This window comes from Cherax quadricarinatus, chromosome 69, assembly GCF_038502225.1.
Source record: "Cherax quadricarinatus isolate ZL_2023a chromosome 69, ASM3850222v1, whole genome shotgun sequence".
Lineage (NCBI taxonomy): Eukaryota > Metazoa > Arthropoda > Malacostraca > Decapoda > Parastacidae > Cherax > Cherax quadricarinatus.
In genome coordinates, this window is record NC_091360.1 from 17,387,455 (window position 1) to 17,408,976 (window position 21,522).

Below are 21,522 nucleotides of genomic sequence, written 5' to 3' on the forward strand. Positions count from 1 at the left end.
CTAACTTAAAAAGTAAGAGTAACCTCTGCATAGCTTGATAAAACTCTACACAGAGCATAAAGTTGTTTTAATAAAAGCTTGTTCTGGAACTCACGTCTTTGTCTTCACTAAATGATCACTTTCACCTAAGTTGATCTTGTCTTTTATTGTCTTGGACGTCATCAGAGGATCACAGATATAAAGACAGATTTTCCCATGTATAAAATGTCAAATAAAAAATTACCATCAGTAAATTACTTTATTATGTTAAACCCACTACATTAACATAAGTGTACCATCAGTCTGCAACAAAATCAATCCACCAAAATAATTGCAATACCAACATTTTTTATTCATAAAATAATGATCATTGTTAAAAGAATTTTTATATAATAAAACGTGTTGCATTATTATAGATATAAAACATAAAAATAAACGCTGTGATACACCATTAATTTCTCTTATAACCCGGATGAGCATCAGTACTGACTCATCAAATCGTAATAAAACGATTACAAACAAAACAGTTAACGGGTGGGGCTTGAACCCATGGCGAGTGAGTTGTAAAACTCGAGGCCAGTGTGTAGGCCCAGTGATTTACGCACTGGCCTCGAGTTTTACGACTCCCTTGCCATGAGTTCACACCCCCCCCATCCCGGGTCATTGGTTCATACTTCAACAATCTTCACAACAAACACAGTGACGTAGGCCTACTGTTTCAATTTTATTTTTAACAGTTTTCTTTAACATCTTCACTACTGTTATTTCACTGAGATTATTACCTCAACTAATCACTACTGGCTGATTCCATATATATATTGTGTCCGTGACTCTACATTCACAGTATATGTACAACATGAAAACAACCTTTCTCAGTCATGTTGGATGTTGTTCACCTGTTGTATGTTCTTCCACGAAGTAATACGAAAAATCTAGGTCAAATTGATTGCAAGTGAACATAAGTAATGGAACACTGCAGTGCAAGAGTCTATACTCACATTGTCAAACATTATATTGGTGAAAAAGTATTTTAAAAGTCGACTCAACCAAAATGGTGCGTAAATATAGGTGACAATTATATATGGAGTGTTGTGTCATGTACGTACAGTCATGTACGTACAGTCATGTACGTACAGTTACAGGAGCAATGTTACTGTTAGTGTTTTATAAGTTTACCTGTGAGGAACCTTTTATTTCCTTGCTGTCTCATAGTTCTTGATGAACCAATCCACTGTCTCTTTTATACCTTGTCTTATTGGAGTAAACTCAAAGTCAGGTAAATATTTCTTCAGCTTGTCATTACTAGCAGTCTTCTTGAACTGTCCGTCACTCTTCGAAGTGTCGTATATCACTTCTCCCTTGAAGTCAAAAGCTTCAACAACCATCTCAGCGAGTTCCTTAATTGTTATCTCATCTTCTTCATCAACTGTTGTAAAATTAATAAATATTGGACTTTAAATATGCCACATTTTTGTATTAAATGTGCGTCATGTTTTTTAGAAATATTTTCAATGCTAATAAAAGTTCTTAATACTTTTCACTAATTGGATGACATTGTCTTTATTATTATATAGACAAAGTTTTAGTAAATGAATTAATAATTAAGAAAGACAGGAGCATTTTGAACATTTTAAAAATTTCTTGAAGATATATGAGAGTACTCGACCACCTTCATTTATTTTAAGATGAGTATACGAGACTTTATATATTGTTAAGGTTGAACAAACCACTCATGATTCTTACTTAATTATCAAGTTGAAGAAAGTACAACAGTATCTTAAGAACAGTGCAAATGTAGAGAGAGAAAAGAGGGGAAGGGAGAGAGAGAGAGAGAGAGAGAGGGAGAGAAAAGAGAGAGAGAGAGAGAGAGAGAGAGAGAGAGAGAGAGAGAGAAAGAGAAGAGGGAGAGAAGATAAGAGAGAGAAGAGAAGAGAGAGAAGAGAAGAGAGAGAAGAGAAGAGAGAAGAGAGAAGAGTGAAGAGAGAAGAGAGAAGAGAGAAGAGAGAAGAGAGAAGAGAAGAGAGAAATAAGGGGAAGAGAGAGAGAGGAAGGGAGGGAGGAAGGAGGCGAAGTGAGACAGAGAGAGAACAAGTCTGGGACAAAGACATTCGGGTGGGTTACAATTTAGGAACAGTGGTAATATACACGAGTTACATCCCTCCCTACTTCTTCATTCTTACTGATCAAATGTTACCTGGGTGGTAATATTCACTCACTACTAGTAGTGTTACCTGGGTGGTAATATTCACTCACTACTAGTAGTGTTACCTGGGTGGTAATATTCACTCACTACTGGTAGTGTTACCTGGGTGGTAATATTCACTCACTACTAGTAGTGTTACCTGGGTGGTAATATTCACTCACTACTAGTAGTGTTACCTGGGTGGTAATATTCACTCACTACTGGTAGTGTTACCTGGGTGGTAATATTCACTCACTACTAGTAGTGTTACCTGGGTGGTAATATTCACTCACTACTGGTAGTGTTACCTGGGTGGTAATATTCACTCACTACTGGTAGTGTTACCTGGGTGGTAATATTCACTCACTACTGGTAGTGTTACCTGGGTGGTAATATTCACTCACTACTGGTAGTGTTACCTGGGAGGTAATATTCACTCACTACTGGTAGTGTTACCTGGGTGGTAATATTCACTCACTACTGGTAGTGTTACCTGGGTGGTAATATTCACTCACTACTGGTAGTGTTACCTGGGTGGTAATATTCACTCACTACTGGTAGTGTTACCTGGGTGGTAATATTCACTCGCTACTGGTAGTGTTACCTGGGTGGTAATATTCACTCGCTACTGGTAGTGTTACCTGGGTGGTAATATACACTCGCTACTGGTAGTGTTACCTGGGTGGTAATATTCACTCACTACTGGTAGTGTTACCTGGGTGGTAATATTCACTCGCTACTGGTAGTGTTACCTGGGTGGTAATATTCACTCGCTACTGGTAGTGTTACCTGGGTGGTAATATTCACTCACTACTGGTAGTGTTACCTGGGTGGTAATATTCACTCACTACTGGTAGTGTTACCTGGGTGGTAATATTCACTCACTACTGGTAGTGTTACCTGGGTGGTAATATTCACTCACTACTGGTAGTGTTACCTGGGTGGTAATATTCACTCACTACTGGTAGTGTTACCTGGGTGGTAATATTCACTCACTACTGGTAGTGTTACCTGGGTGGTAATATTCACTCACTACTGGTAGTGTTACCTGGGTGGTAATATTCACTCACTACTGGTAGTGTTACCTGGGTGGTAATATTCACTCACTACTGGTAGTGTTACCTGGGTGGTAACATTCACGCACTACTAGTAGTGTTACCTGGGTGGTCATATTCACTCAATACTAGTAGCGTTACCTGGGTGGTAATGTTCACTCACTTCTAGTAGTGTTACCTGGGTGGGAATATTCACTCATTACTAGTAGTGTTACCTTGGTGGTAATATTCACTCACTACTAGTAGTGTTACCTCGGTGTTAATATTCACTCACTACTAGTAGTGTTATCAGAGTGGTAATATTCACTCACAACTAGTACTGTTACCTGGGTGGTAATATTCACTCACTACTAGTAGTGTTATCAGAGTGGTAATATTCACTCACTACTAGTAGTGTTACCTAGGTGGTAATATTCACTCACTACTAGTAGTGTTACCTGGGTGGTAATATTCACTCACTACTAGTAGTGTTACCTGGGTGGTAATATTCACTCACTACTAGTAGTGTTACCTGGGTGGTAATATTCACTCACTATTACTAGTGTTATAAGAGTGGTAATATTCACTCACTACTAGTAGTGTTACCTTGGTGGTAATATTCACTTACCACTAGTAGTGTTACCTGGGTGGTAATATTCACTCACTACTAGTAGTGTTACCTGGGTGGTAATATTCACTCACTACTAGTAGTGTTACCTGGGTGGTAATATTCACTCACTACTAGTAGTGTTACCTGGGTGGTAATATTCACTCACTACTAGTAGTGTTACCTGGGTGGTAATATTCACTCACTACTAGTAGTGTTACCTGGGTGGTAATATTCACTCACTACTAATAGTGTTACCTGGGTGGAAATATTCACTCATTACTAGTAGTGTTACCTGGGAGGTAACATTCGCTCACTACTGGTAGTGTTACCTGGGTGGTAATATTCACTCACTACTAGCAGTGTTACCTGGGTGGTAATATTCACTCACTACTAGTAGTGTTACCTGGGTGGTAATATTCACTCATTACTAGTAGCGTTACCTGGGTGGTAATATTCACTCACCCCCCCAGTACCAACAATACCACCAGTCCGATAACATTCTTCTTTGCAAATATACAGGGTCTAAAGCCAGCAACAAACAACAAAATACCTTTCATCCGTGGACTGCTTGCAGAGGCAAAGGCAATGTTCGCGGCTTTCACTGAGACCCACATAAAGGATCACTTGGACAACGAAATATGGATCCCAGGTTACAACCTATACAGATGTGACAGAGTGAACAGGCAAAAGGGGGGGGGTTGGCCTGTACATTGCAGAGTCACTTGTTTCCACAGAACTGCTTAATGCCTCAAATGACGTAGTGGAAGTTTTAGCAGTAAAGGTCGAGAACCTAAACCTAGTCATTGTGGTAGTCTACAAGCCTCCGGATGCAACATCCCAGCAATTCCAGGAACAGCTGTTAAAAATTGACCACTGTCTGGAAAATCTTCCAGCTCCTGCACCCAACATCTTGCTCCTGGGGGATTTCAACTTAAGGCACCTAAAATGGAGGAATATAGCAAATAATATTGTTGCAGTAATAACACCAGGAGGCAGCTCTGATGAAAACTCACACGAGCTTTTAAATCTCTGCACAAAATTCAATTTAAACCAGCAAATAATAGAGCCTACTAGACTGGAGAATACACTAGACCTCATCTTCACTAACAATGATGATCTGATAAGAAATGTCACCATATCAAAAACAATATACTCAGATCACAACATAATTGAGGTTCAGACATGTATGCGAGGAGCCCCAGACCGACAAAATGAGACTAGTCACGAGGGAGCATTCACCAAATTCAACTTCAATAACAAAAACATAAAGTGGGACCAAGTAAACCAAGTCCTAACCGATATAAGCTGGGAAGATATACTAAGCAACACAGACCCAAACTTATGCCTAGAACAGATTAACTCGGTGGCACTCGATGTATGCACAAGGCTTATTCCTCTAAGAAAAAGGAGGAGTAGATGTAAAATAGAAAGAGACAGGCGCTCCCTTTACAGGCGACGGAAAAGAATAACAGAGCGGCTAAAAGAGGTCAATATATCTGAAATGCGTAGGGAGACACTGGTCAGAGAAATAGCAAGCATCGAACTTAAGCTAAAAGAATCCTTTAGGAGTCAGGAATCGCGGGAAGAACTAAAAGCTATAAATGAAATCGAAAGAAACCCAAAGTATTTCTTCTCCTATGCCAAATCAAAATCGAGAACAACGTCCAGTATTGGGCCCCTACTTAAACAAGATGGGTCCTACACAGATGACAGCAAGGAAATGAGTGAGCTACTCAAGTCCCAATATGACTCAGTTTTTAGCAAGCCGCTAACCAGACTGAGAGTCGAAGATCAAAATGAATTTTTTATGAGAGAGCCACAAAATTTGATTAACACAAGCCTATCCGATGTTATCCTGACGCCAAATGACTTCGAACAGGCGATAAATGACATGCCCATGCACTCTGCCCCAGGGCCAGACTCATGGAACTCTGTGTTCATCAAGAACTGCAAGAAGCCCCTATCACGAGCCTTTTCCATCCTATGGAGAGGGAGCATGGACACGGGGATCGTCCCTCAGTTACTAAAAACAACAGACATAGCCCCACTCCACAAAGGGGGCAGTAAAGCAACAGCAAAGAACTACAGACCAATAGCACTAACATCCCATATCATAAAAATCTTTGAAAGGGTCCTAAGAAGCAAGATCACCACCCATCTAGAAACCCATCAGTTACACAACCCAGGGCAACATGGGTTTAGAACAGGTCGCTCCTGTCTGTCTCAACTACTGGATCACTACGACAAGGTCCTAAATGCACTAGAAGACAAAAAGAATGCAGATGTAATATATACAGACTTTGCAAAAGCCTTCGACAAGTGTGACCATGGCGTAATAGCGCACAAAATGCGCGCTAAAGGAATAACAGGAAAAGTCGGTCGATGGATCTATAATTTCCTCACTAACAGAACACAGAGAGTAGTCGTCAACAGAGTAAAGTCCGAGGCAGCTACGGTGAAAAGCTCTGTTCCACAAGGCACAGTACTAGCTCCCATCTTGTTCCTCATCCTCATATCCGACATAGACAAGGATGTCAGCCACAGCACCGTGTCTTCCTTTGCGGATGACACCCGAATCTGCATGACAGTGTCTTCCATTGCAGACACTGCAAGGCTCCAGGCGGACATCAACCAAATCTTTCAGTGGGCTGCAGAAAAAAATATGAAGTTCAACGATGAGAAATTTCAATTACTCAGATATGGTAAACATGAGGAAATTAAATCTTCATCAGAGTATAAAACAAATTCTGGCCACAAAATAGAGCGAAACACCAACGTCAAAGACCTGGGAGTGATTATGTCGGAGGATCTCACCTTCAAGGACCATAACATTGTATCAATCGCATCTGCTAGAAAAATGACAGGATGGATAATGAGAACCTTCGAAACTAGGGAGGCCAAGCCCATGATGACACTCTTCAGGTCACTTGTTCTATCTAGGCTGGAATATTGCTGCACGCTAACAGCACCTTTCAAGGCAGGTGAAATTGCCGACCTAGAAAATGTACAGAGAACTTTCACGGCGCGCATAACGGAGATAAAACACCTCAATTACTGGGAGCGCTTGAGGTTTCTAAACCTGTATTCCCTGGAACGCAGGAGGGAGAGATACATGATTATATACACCTGGAAAATCCTAGAGGGACTAGTACCGAACTTGCACACGAAAATCACTCACTACGAAAGCAAAAGACTTGGCAGACGATGCACCATCCCCCCAATGAAAAGCAGGGGTGTCACTAGCACGTTAAGAGACCATACAATAAGTGTCAGGGGCCCGAGACTGTTCAACTGCCTCCCAGCACACATAAGGGGGATTACCAACAGACCCCTGGCAGTCTTCAAGCTGGCACTGGACAAGCACCTAAAGTCGGTTCCTGATCAGCCGGGCTGTGGCTCGTACGTTGGTTTGCGTGCAGCCAGCAGCAACAGCCTGGTTGATCAGGCGCTGATCCACCAGGAGGTCTGGTCACAGACCGGGCCGCGGGGGCGTTGACCCCCGAAACTCTCTCCAGGTAAACTCCAGGTAAACTAGTAGTGTTACCTGGGTGGTAATATTCACTCAGTACTAGTAGTGTTACCTGGGTGGTAATATTCACTCACTACTAGAAGTATTACCTGGGTGGTAATATTCACTCACTACTAGTAGTGTTACCTGAGTGGTAATATTCACTCAGTACTAGTAGTGTTACCTAGGTGGTAATATTCACTCACTACTGGTAGTGTTACCTGGGTGGTAATATTCACTCACTACTAGTAGTGTTACCTGGGTGGTAATATTCACTCAGTACTAGTAGTGTTACCTGGGTGGTAATATTCACTCACTACTAGTAGTGTTACCTGGGTGGTAATATTCACTCACTACTAGTAGTGTTACCTGGGTGGTAATATTCACTCACTACTAGTAGTGTTACCTGGGTGGTAATATTCACTCACTACTAGTAGTGTTACCTGGGTGGTAATATTCACTCACTACTAGTAGTGTTACCTGGGTGGTAATATTCACTCACTAATGGTAGTGTTACCTGGGTGGTAATATTCACTCACTACTGGTAGTGTTACCTGGGTGGTAATATTCACTCACTACAAGTAGTGTTACCTGGGAGGTAATATTCACTCACTACTAGAAGTGTTACCTGGGTGGTAATATTCACTCACTACAAGTAGTGTTACCTGGGAGGTAATATTCACTCACTACTAGAAGTGTTACCTGGGTGGTAATATTCACTCACTACTAGTAGTGTTACCTGGGTGGTAATATTCACTCACTACTAGTAGTGTTACCTGGGTGCTAATATTCACTCACTACAAGTAGTGTTACCTGGGAGGTAATATTCACTCACTACTAGAAGTGTTACCTGGGTGGTAATATTCACTCACTACAAGTAGTGTTACCTGGGTTGTAATATTCACTCACTACTAGTAGTGTTACCTGGGTGGTAATATTCAATCACTACTGGTAGTGTTACCTGGGTGGTAATATTCACTCACTACTGGTAGTGTTACCTGGGTGGTAATATTCACTCACTACTAGTAGTGTTACCTGGGTGGTAATATTCACTCTCTACAAGTAGTGTTACCTGGGTGGTAATATTCACCCACTAATGGTAGTGTTACCTGGGTGGTAATATTCACTCTCTACAAGTAGTGTTACCTGGGTGGTAATATTCACCCACTAATGGTAGTGTTACCTGGGTGGTAATATTCACTCACTACTGGAAGTGTTATCAGAGTGGTAATATTCACTCACTACTAGTAGTGTTATCTGAGTGGTAATATTCACTCAGTATTAGTAGTGTTACCTAGGTGGTAATATTCACTCACTACTGGTAGTGTTACCAGAGTTGTAATATTCACTCAGTACTAGTAGTGTTACCTGGGTGGTAATATTCACTCACTAATGGTAGTGTTACCTGGGGGTAATGTTCACTCACTACTAGTAGTGTTACCAGAGAGGTAATATTCACTCAGTACTAGTAGTGTTACCTGGGTGGTAATATTCAATCACTAATGGTAGTGTTACCTGGGTGGTAATATTCACTTACTAGTGCTAGTGTTACCAGAGTGGTAATGTTCACTCAGTACTAGTAGTGTTACCTGGGATGTAATATTCACTCACTAATGGTAGTGTTACCTGGGTGGTAATATTCACTCACTACTAGTATTGATACCTGGGTGGTAATATTCACTCACTAATGGTAGTGTTACCTGGGTGGTAATATTCACTCACTACTAGTAGTGTTACCTGGGTGGTAATATTCACTCATTAATAGTAGTGTTACCTGTGTGGTAATATTCACTCACTAATGGTAGTGTTACCTGGGTGGTAATATTCATTCACTAATAGTAATTTTACCTGGGTGGTAATATTCACCCACTACTGGTAGTGTTACCTGGGTGGTAATATTCACTCACTACTAGTAGTGTTACCTGGGAGGTAATATTCACTCACTACTAGTAGTGTTACCTGGGTGGTAATATTCACTCACTACTAGTAGTGTTACCTGGGTGGTAATATTCACTCAGTACTAGTACTGTTACCTGGGTGGTAATATTCACTCACTACTAGTAGTGTTACCTGGGTGGTAATATTCACTCACTACTAGTAGTGTTACCTGGGTGGTAATATTCACTCACTACTAGTAGTGTTACCTGGGTGGTAATATTCACTCACTACTGGTAGTGTTACCTGGGTGGTAATATTCACTCACTACTAGTAGTGTTACCTGGGTGGTAATATTCACGCACTACAAGTAGTGTTACCTGGGTGGTCATATTCACTCAATACTAGTAGCGTTACCTGGGTGGTAATATTCACTCACTACTATTAATGTTACCTGGGTGGGAATATTCACTCATTACTAGTAGTGTTACCTGGGTGGTAATATTCACTCACAAGTAGTAGTGTTACCTCGGTGGTAATATTCACTCACTACTAGTACTGTTTCCTGGGTGGTAATATTCACTCACTACTAGTAGTGTTATCAGAGTGGTAATATTCACTCACTACTAGTAGCGTTACCTAGGTGGTAATATTCACTCACTACTAGTAGTGTTACATGGGTGGTAATATTCACTCACTACTAGTAGTGTTACCTGGGTGGTAATATTCACTCACTACTAGTAGTGTTACCTGGGTGGTAATATTCACTCACTATTATTAGTGTTATCAGAGTAGTAATATTCACTCACTACTAGTAGTGTTACCTGGGTGGTAATATTCACTTACCACTAGTAGTGTTACCTGGGTGGTAATATTCACTCACTACTAGTAGTGTTACCTGGGTGGTAATATTCACTCACTACTAGTAGTGTTACCTGGGTCGTAATATTCACTCACTACTAGTAGTGTTACCTGGGTGATAATATTCACTCACTACTAGTAGTGTTACCTGGGTCGTAATATTCACTCACTACTAGTAGTGTTACCTGGGTGATAATATTCACTCACTACTAGTAGTGTTACCTGGGTGGTAATATTCACTCACTACTAATAGTGTTACCTGGGTGGTAATATTCACTCACTACTAATAGTGTTACCTGGGTGGAAATATTCACTCACTACTAGTAGTGTTACCTATGAGGTAATATTCGCTCACTACTGGTAGTGTTACCTGGGTGGTAATATTCACTCACTACTAGTAGTGTTACCTTGGTGGTAATATTCACTCACTACTAGTAGTATTATCTGAGTGGTAATATTCACTCAGTAATAGTAGTGTTACCTGGGTGGTAATATTCACTCACTAATGGTAGTGTTACATGGGTGGTAATATTCACTCACTACTAGTAGTGTTATCAGAGTGGTAATATTCACTCACTACTGGTATTGTTACCTGGGTGGTAATGTTCACTCAGTACTAGTAGTGTTACCAGAGAGGTAATATTCACTCAGTACTAGTAGTGTTACCTGGGTGGTAATATTCACTCACTAATGGTAGTGTTACCTGGGTGGTAATGTTCACTCACTACTAGTAGTGTTACCAGAGAGGTAATATTCACTCAGTACTAGTAGTGTTACCTGGGTGGTAATATTCACTCACTAATGGTAGTGTTACCTGGGTGGTAATATTCACTTACTACTGGCAGTGTTCCCAGAGTGGTAATATTCACTCAGTACTAGTAGTGTTACCTGGGAGGTAATATTCACTCACTAATGGTAGTGTTACCTGGGTGGTAATATTCACTCACTACTAGTAGTGTTACCTGGGTGGTAATATTCACTCATTACTAGTAGTGTTACCTGGGTGGTAATATTCACTCACTAATGGTAGTGTTACCTGGGTTGTAATATTCATTCACTAATAGTAGTGTTACCTGGGTGGTAATATTCACTCACTACTGGTATTGTTACCTGGGTGGTAATATTCACTCACTACTAGTAGTGTTACCTGGGAGGTAATATTCACTCACTACTAGTAGTGTTACCTGGGTGGGAATATTCACTCACTACTAGTAGTGTTACCTGGGTGGTAATATTCACTCAGTACTAGTACTGTTACCTGGGTGGTAATATTCACTCACTACTAGTAGTGTTACCTGGGTGGTAATATTCACTCAGTACTAGTAGTGTTACCTGGGTGGTAATATTCACTCACTACTAGTAGTGTTACCTGGGTGGTAATATTCACTCACTACTAGTAGTGTTATCAGAGTAGTAATATTCACTCACTACTGGTAGTGTTACCTGGGTGGTAATATTCACTCAGTACTAGTAGTGTTACCTGGGTGGTAATATTAACTCAGTACTAGTAGTGTTACCTGGGTGGTAACATTCACTCACGAATGGTAGTGTTACCTGGGTGGTAATATTCACTCAGTACTAGTAGTGTTACCTGGGTGGTAATATTCACTCACTACTAGTAGTGTTACCTGGGTGGTAATATTCACTCACTACTCGTAGTGTTACCAGAGTGGTAATATTAACTCAGTACAAAAGTGTTACCTGGGTGGTAATATTCACTCACTACTGGTAGTCTTAAATGGGTGGTAATATTCACTCACTACTAGTAGTGTTACCTGGGTGGTAATATTCACTAACTACTAGTAGTGTTACCTGGGTGGTAATATTCAATCACTACTAGTAGTGTTACCTGGGTGATAATATTCACTCACTACTAGTAGTGTTACCTGGGTGGTAACATTCACTCACTACTAATAATGTTACCTGGGTGGTAATATTCACTCACTACTAATAATGTTACCTGGGTGGTAATATTCACTCCTCGTAGTGTTACCAGAGTGGTAATATTAACTCAGTACAAAAGTGTTACCTGGGTGGTAATATTCACTCACTACTGGTAGTGTTACCTGGGTGGTAATATTCACTCACTACTAGTAGTGTTACCTGGGTGGTAATATTCACTCACTACTAGTAGTGTTACCTGGGTGGTAATATTCACTCACTACTAGTAGTGTTACCTGGGTGGTAATATTCACTCACTACTAGTACTGTTACCTGGGTGGTAATATTCACTCACTACTAGTAATGTTACCAACCAGGCTCACTGAGACAAGTGCAACCATAATAGACCACATATGGACCAATATACTAGCCCCCCTTAAATCAGGGATAATCACAGATAGCACTACAGACCACTACCCTACCTTCCTCCTGCCAAACATTAGTAAACCACCACTTGAATACAACAAAGTCTCATTTAGACTCCATGACGAGGCCTCAGTAAGGAAGTTCACAGCTGACCTAGAGACTGTTGATTGGCCTACAGAATTCTCCAAGGCCAATGGTATTGATGACTGGACAGACATTTTTCTTAACAAATTACTTAGACTATACAACAAACATTGTCCTATAAAAACAAAACAGATCACAAACTAACGGCTTGGTTGCCCATGGCTAACCAGCACCATTCTGAAATCCATTGACAAGAAACACCAATATGAAAAGCAATATAGACAGGGCTTAATACACAAAGATACTCTTAAACACTATTCATCAGCTCTCACCAAAGTAATAAAGAAAGCCAAACAACTATACTTCTCCAGTAGATTCACAGACACTAGAGGAGACATAAAAAAGACCTGGAAAACACTCTCTCAGATTCTAGGGACCCACAAACTGAGAAAAACCAAGAATATTGTCCTAACTAAACCTAATGAAACACCACTACATCCCACTGACACAGCTAACAAGATAAACGACTTCTTCTCAAGCATAGGATCTAATCTCGCCAGTAAAATCCCACATACCAATGCCCATGCTGGGGACTACCTAGATGGGAATTTCCCTAATTCCTTCTATCTTGCACCAACTGAGCCCACGGAAGTCATTGAGATTATAAAGTCACTTAAAAATAACTCGGGGAATCTGTCTCATGTCCCACCATTACTGTAGAAGCGAGCGGCCCATGTCCTTTCGCATGCTATTTCATTACTTTTTAACAAGTCCCTAGAGACTAACACCTTCCCGAAACTACTCATGATGGCAAGGGTTACACCAATACATAAAGGTGGTGACCCTACAGACTTAAACAACTATAAGCCATTATCTAACTTACCATTGCTATCCAAAATCTTTGAGAAACTCGTGCACAGGAGACTGTATTCATTTATAACGGCTCAAAACACACTCAACCCCTGCCAATTTGGATTCAGGAAAAATAAAAGCACTAATGATGCAATCATAAAAATGCTAGATCTGCTTTACACAGCATTGGAAAATAAGGAATATCCACTAGGAATTTTTATTGACCTAAGAAAAGCTTTTGACACAGTAGACCACGACATCCTACTCCACAAACTTGATCATTACGGTATAAGAGGCCATGCGCTTGCTTATTTCAAATCTTACATTACTAATAGGTATCAGTACGTCACCATTAAAGACACAGCATCAGCAACACGGCCACTTGATACTGGAGTTCCGCAGGGAAGTGTCCTTGGTCCCCTGCTCTTCCTCATATACATCAATGACCTTCCAAACGTATCCCAACACCTGAAACCCATTCTCTTTGCTGATGACACGACTTATGTCATCTCTCACCCTAATCTTGCCACCCTCAACACCATTGTGAATGAGGAGCTGATTAAAATATCGACTTGGATGACAGCCAATAAACTTACGCTTAACACTGACAAAACCTACTATATTATGTTTGGTAGCAGAGCAGGAGATGCACAAATTAACATTAAGATTGACAACACTCTAATTACCAGAAATAATGGGGGAAAATTCCTAGGCTTATACCTTGACAACAACCTGAATTTCAGCACCCATATTCAGCATATAACCAAAAAAGTATCCAAAACGGTTGGGATCCTCTCCAAGATACGATACTACGTGCCGCAAAATGCCCTTCTCACACTATACAACTCACTTATTTATCCATACCTCACCTATGCTATTTGTGCTTGGGGATCAACTGCAGCAAAACACCTAAAGAATAATAACCCAACAAAAAGCTGCAGTAAGAATAATCACTAAATCCCATCCCTGGTAACACACCCCCCCCACTCTTCATAGACCTAAACTTACTCCCTGTTCAGTACATCCACACTTACTACTGTGGAATCTACATCTACAGGGCCTTAAACTCTAATATCAACCTTGACCTAAAACGCTTTCTTGATAGTTGTGACAGAACTCACAGGCATAACACCAGACACAAACATCTCTACGACATTCCCCGTGTCCGACTAAACCTTTACAAAAATTCAATGTATGTCAAAGGCCCTAAAATCTGGAATACGCTACCTGAGAACTCTAGAACTGCAGACACATTCATCACCTTCAAAACTACTATTAGAAAACATCTTATCTCCCTGATACACCCCGTCAACTAACTACACGAATACCACCTGGTGGTTCACACTTACACTCACTCACTCATTTGACCATAAACAGAAATATTAATATCAGTCTTAAAATAATGAATCCTGTGATACTCCAATACTGAAACTATATACTGTGCCAAAACAAAAGCATTCACATTGCTAAACTCACAAACTAGTATTTAGTCACTTAGCCATAATACCAACTTACCTCATAATTTGTAATATTTTACAATTAAGAATAAAACTAAGTATGCCCGAAATGCCTAGCCATGCTAAGCGTTCTAGTGGTACACTCTGTAATCACAATTTTACTACATGTAAACCAAACAATAACCAAATTTCTGTAAACTCAGCATTGTAATCCTTATAGAGAATAAACTTTGGGTAGTAATATTCACTCACTACTAGTTGTGTTACCTGGGTGGTAATATTCACTCATTACTAGTAGTGTTACCTGGGTGGTAATATTCACTCACTACAAGTAGTGTTACCTGGGTGGTAATATTCACTCACTACTAGTAGTGTTACCTGGGGGGTAATATTCAGTCACTACTGGTAGTGTTACCAGAGTGGTATTATTCACTCAGTACTAGTAGTGTTACCAGGGTGGTAATATTCACTCACTACTGGTAGTGTTACCTGAGTGGTAGTATTCACTCACTAAAGGTAGTGTTACCTGGGTGGTAATATTCACTCACTACTGGTAGTGTTACTAGAGTGGTAATATTCACTCACTAATGGTAGTGTTGCCTGGGTGGTAATATTCACTCAATACAAATAGTGTTACCTGGGTGGTAATATTCACTCAGTACTAGTAGTGTTACCTGGGTGGTAATATTCACTCACTAATGGTAGTGTTACCATAGTGGTAATATTCACTCAGTACTAGTAGTGTTACCTGGGTGGTAATATTCACTCACTGCTGGTAGTGTTACCTGGGTGGTAATATTCACTCACTGCTGGTAGTGTTACCTGGGTGGTAATATTCACTCACTACTGGTAGTGTTACCTGGGTGGTAATATTCACTCACTACTGGTAGTGTTACCTGGGTGGTAATATTCACTCACTACTGGTAGTGTTACCTGGGTGGTAATATTCACTCACTACTGGTAGTGTTACCTGGGTGGTAATATTCACTCACTACTGGTAGTGTTACCTGGGTGGTAATATTCACTCACTACTGGTAGTGTTACCTGGGTGGTAATATTCACTCCCTACTGGTAGTGTTACCTGGGTGGTAATATTCACTCACTACTGGTAGTGTTAGCAGAGTGGTAATATTCACTCACTACTAGTAGTGTTACCTGGGTGGTAATATTCACTCACTACTGGTAGTGTTACCTGGGTGGTAATATTCACTCACTACTGGTAGTGTTACCTGGGTGGTAATATTCACTCACTACTGGTAGTGTTACCTGGGTGGTAATATTCACTCACTACTGGTAGTGTTACCTGGGTGGTAATATTCACTCCCTACTGGTAGTGTTACCTGGGTGGTAATATTCACTCACTACTGGTAGTGTTACCTGGGTGGTAATATTCACTCACTACTGGTAGTGTTACCAGAGTGGTAATATTCACTCAGTACTAGTAGTGTTACCTGGGTGGTAATATTCACTCACTAATGGTAGTGTTACCTGGGTGGTAATATTTACTCACTACTGGTAGTGTTACCTGGGTGGTAATATTCACTCACTACTAGAAGTGTTACCTGGGTGGTAATATTCACTCACTACTAGTAGTGTTACCTGGGTGGTAATATTCACTCACTACTAGTAGTGTTACCTGGGTGGTAATATTCACTCACTACTAGTAGTGTTACCTGGGTGGTAATATTCACTCACTACTAGTAGTGTTACCTGGGTGGTAATATTCACTCACTACTAGAAGTGTTACCTGGCTGGTAATATTCACTCACTACTCGTAGTGTTACCAGAGTGGTAATATTAACTCAATACAAAAGTGTTACCTGGGTGGTAATATTCACTCACTACTGGTAGTGTTACCTGGGTGGTAATATTCACTCACTACTAGTAGTGTTACCTGGGTGGTAATATTCACTCACTACTAGTAGTGTTACCTGGGTGATAATATTCACTCACTACTAGTAGTGTTACCTGGGTGGTAATATTCACTCACTACTAGTAGTGTTACCTGGGTGGTAATATTCACTCACTACTAGTAGTGTTACCTGGGTGGTAATATTCACTCACTACTAGTAGTGTTACCTGGGTGGTAATATTTACTCACTACTGGTAGTGTTACCTGGGTGGTAATATTCACTCACTACTGGTAGTGTTGCCAGAGTGGCAATATTTACTCAGTACTAGTAGTGTTACCTGGGTGGTAATATTCACTCACTAATGGTAGTGTTACCTGGGTGGTAATATTTACTCACTACTGGTAGTGTTACCTGGGTGGTAATATTCACTCACTACTGGTAGTGTTGCCAGAGTGGCAATATTTACTCAGTACTAGTAGTGTTACCTGGGTGGTAATATTCACTCACTACTGGTAGTGTTACCTGGGTGGTAATATTCACTCACTAATGGTAGTGTTTCCTGGGTGGTAATATTCACTCACTACTGGTAGTGTTACCTGGGTGGTAATATTCACTCACTACTGGTAGTGTTACCTGGGTGGTAATATTCACTCACTACTAGTAGTGTTACCTGGATGGTAATATTCACTCACTACTGGTAGCGTTACCTGGGTGGTAATATTCACTCACTACTGGTAGTGTTACCAGAGTGGTAATATTCACTCTCTACTGGTAGCGTTACCTGGGTGGTAATATTTACTCAGTACTAGTAGTGTTACCTGGGTGGTAATATTCACTCACTATTGGTAGTGTTACCAGAGTGGTAATATTCACTCTCTACTGGTAGCGTTACCTGGGTGGTAATATTTACTCAGTACTAGTAGTGTTACCTGGGTGGTAATATTCACTCACTACTGGTACTGTTACCTGGGTGGTAATATTCACTCACTACTAGTAGTGTTACCTGGGTGGTAATATTCACTCACTACTAGTAGTGTTACCTGGGTGGTAATATTCACTCACTACTGGTAGTGTTACCTGTGTGGTAATATTCACTCACTACTGGTAGTGTTACCTGGGTGGTGAGGCAAGCACCGGACGAGCCTGGCTGATGATCGGGCTCCGGGAGTATATGCACTCCCTGATCTCATCACTGGTGTATCTAAGGTATATACCTGCAGTTGGGCACTGCAATACTATCAACATGGAAAGCAAGAGTTACAAAATTGAACTAGAGAAGAAAGTTACAAATTTTAGTGGATAGATCTCTAGTGACTGAATATTTGTCCTATAGAAAGAGTTAAGACTGGCGGCGGTATGATATACAATTACTGTTGATACATATACAAAATATATATGGTATTTACTAGTCAGAGGCTTCTTCAGTTCAATGAAGAAGTAGGTGGAAGATAAAGCTGAGTTTGAGGTAATCAGTCCCTCAGCCTGGACTCAAACTCCTCCTCATCTTCCATCTTTTTCTGCATTAGACTGAAGAAGTCACTGGTTGGCGAAACGTTTCCAGAATAAAGATACCCATATATTGCACAAATGAGTCATTTATCAACTTGTCGGCTTTTTAAATCATTTATCCACGTGAACGTTTCGACAGTGTAAACGGGACACTACAAGAAAAGACCGAGTGGGGTTTGAACCCATGGTAGGTGGGATTTTAAACTAGTGAGGTTAGCATTGATCGAGTAACGAGCCGTGTTCTTCAGTTACCAAAAGTTAATTAAAATAGGTATTTAGTGTGGAATCAGTTAAACAGCAATCCTGCAAAGAAGACTGGTGGAAGGTGTCACAGTGATACCCACACCTCCACACTGTGGGAAGGTGTCACAGTGATACCCACACCTCCACACTGTGGGAAGGTGTCACAGTGATACCCACACCTCCACACTGTGGGAAGGTGTCACAGTGATACCCACACCTCCACACTGTGGAAGGTGTCACAGTGATACCCACATCTCCACACAGTGGGAAGGTGTCACAGTGATACCCACACCTCCACACTGTGGGAAGGTGTCACAGTGATACCCACACCTCCACACTGTGGAAGGTGTCACAGTGATTCGCACACCTCCACACTGTGGGAAGGTGTCACAGTGATACCCACACCTCCACACTGTGGGAAGGTGTCACAGTGATACCCACACCTCCACACTGTGGAAGGTGTGACAGTGATACCCACACCTCCACACTGTGGGAAGGTGTCACAGTGATACCCACACCTCCACACTGTGGAAGGTGTCACAGTGATACCCACACCTCCACACTGTGGGAAGGTGTCACAGTGATACCCACACCTCCACACTGTGGAAGGTGTCACAGTGATACCCACACCTACACACTGTGGGAAGGTGTCACAGTGATACCCACACCTCCACACTGTGGGAAGGTGTCACAGTGATACCCACACCTCCACACTGTGGGAAGGTGTCACAGTCATACCCACACCTCCACACTGTGGGAAGGTGTCACAGTCATACCCACACCTCCACACTGTGGGAAGGTGTCACAGTCATACCCACACCTCCACGCTGTGGGAAGGTGTCACAGTGATACCCACACCTACACACTGTGGGAAGGTGTCACAGTGATACCCACACCTCCACACTGTGGGAAGGTGTCACAGTCATACCCACACCTCCACACTGTGGGAAGGTGTCACAGTGATACCCACACCTCCACACTGTGGGAAGGTGTCACAGTCATACCCACACCTCCACACTGTGGGAAGGTGTCACAGTCATACCCACACCTCCACACTGTGGGAAGGTGTCACAGTCATACCCACACCTCCACACTGTGGGAAGGTGTCACAGTCATACCCACACCTCCACACTGTGGGAAGGTGTCACAGTCATACCCACACCTCCACACTGTGGGAAGGTGTCACAGTCATACCCACACCTCCACACTGTGGGAAGTTGTCACAGTCATACCCACACCTCCACACTGTGGAAGGTGTCACAGTCATACCCACACCTCCACACTGTGGGAAGGTGTCACAGTCATACCCACACCTCCACACTGTTGAAGGTGTCACAGTGATACCCACACCTCCACACTGTGGGAAGGTGTCGCAGTGATACCCACACCTCCACACTGTGGGAAGGTGTCGCAGTGATATCCACACCTCCACACTGTGGAAGGTGTCACAGTGATACCCACACCTCCACACTGTGGGAAGGTGTCACAGTGATACCCACACCTCCACACTGTGGAAATTGTCACAGTGATACCCACACCTCCACACTGTGGGAAGGTGTCGCAGTGATACCCACACCTCCACACTGTGGAAGGTGTCACAGTGATACCCACACCTCCACACTGTGGGAAGGTGTCACAGTGATACCCACACCTCCACACTGTGGAAGGTGTCACAGTGATACCTACACCTCCACACTGTGGAAGGTGTCACAGTGATACCCACACCTCCACACTGTGGACGGTGTCACAGTGATACCCACACCTCCACACTGTGGGAAGGTGTCGCAGTGATACTCACACCTCCACACTGTGGAAAGGTGTCACAGTGATACCCACACCTCCACACTGTGGAAGGCGTCACAGTGATACCCACACCTCCACACTGTGGGAAGGTGTCACAGTGATACCCACACCTCCACACTGTGGGAAGGTGTCACAGTGATACCCACACCTCCACACTGTGGGAAGGTGTCACAGTGATACCCACACATCCTCACTGAGGGAAGGTGTCGCAGTAATACTCACACCTCCACACTGTGGAAAGGTGTCACAGTGATACCCACACCTCCACACTGTGGGAAGGTGTCACAGTGATATCCACACCTCCACACTGTGGAAGGTGTCACAGTGATACCCACATCTCCACACTGTGGGAATGAGTCACAGCGATACCCACACCTCCACACTGTGGAAGGTGTCACAGTGATACCCACACCTCCACACTGTGGGAAGGTGTCACAGTGATACCCACACCTCTACACTGTGGTAAGATGTCACAGTGATACCCACACCTCCACACTGAGGGAAGGTGTCGCAGTAATACTCACACCTCCACACTGCGGAAAGGTGTCACAGTGATACCCACACCTCTACACTGTGGGAAGGTGTCATAGTGATACCCACACCTCCACACTGTGGGAAGGTGTCACAGTGATACCAACACCTCCACCCTGTGGGAAGGTGTCACAGTGATACCATCACCTACACACTTTAGGAAGGTGTCACAGTGATACCAACACCTACACACTGTGGGAAGGTGTCACAGTGATACCATCACCTACACACTTTAGGAAGGTGTCACAGTGATACCAACACCTCCACCCTGTGGGAAGGTGTCACAGTGATACCATCACCTACACACTGTGGAAAGTTGTCACAGTGATACAAACACCAACACACTGTAGGAAGGTGTCACAGTGATACGCATACATCCACACTGTGGGAAGGTGACTCAGTGATACCCACATCTCCACACTGTGGGAAGGTGACTCAGGGATACCCACACCTACACACTGTGGGAAGGTGACTCAGTGATACCCACACCTCCACACTGTGGGAAGGTGACTCAGGGATACCCACACCTACACACTGTGGGAATGTGACTCAGGGATACCCACACCTACACACTGTGGGAAGGTGACTCAGGGATACCCACACCTACACACTGTGGGAAGGTGACTCAGGGATACCCACACCAACACATTGTGGAAGGTGGCTCAGTGATACCCACACCACCACACTGTGGGAAGGTGACTCACCGATACCCACTCCTCCACAGTGGGATGGTGACTCAGTGATACCCGCACCTCCATATTGTGGGAAGGTGTCACAGTGATACCCACACCTACACACTGTGGGAAGGTGACTCAGTGATATCCACTCCTACAC

At 42.4% G+C, this 21,522-nt stretch overlaps 1 protein-coding gene across 3 annotated transcripts in view; it reads right to left on the bottom strand.

The window, feature by feature from the left end:
* Nucleotides 1–224: 224 nt before the first annotated feature.
* LOC128701834 (GDP-L-fucose synthase-like) overlaps nucleotides 225–21,522 on the bottom strand; it is a 143,558-nt gene continuing 122,260 nt past the window's right edge. For all 3 annotated transcript variants that reach the window (XM_070099860.1, XM_070099859.1, XM_070099861.1), the window contains one exon: nucleotides 225–1,405. In XM_070099860.1, the coding sequence (XP_069955961.1) occupies nucleotides 1,170–1,405 (236 nt within the window). In that variant the 3' untranslated portion in view covers nucleotides 225–1,169. The remainder of the gene's footprint in view (nucleotides 1,406–21,522) is intronic.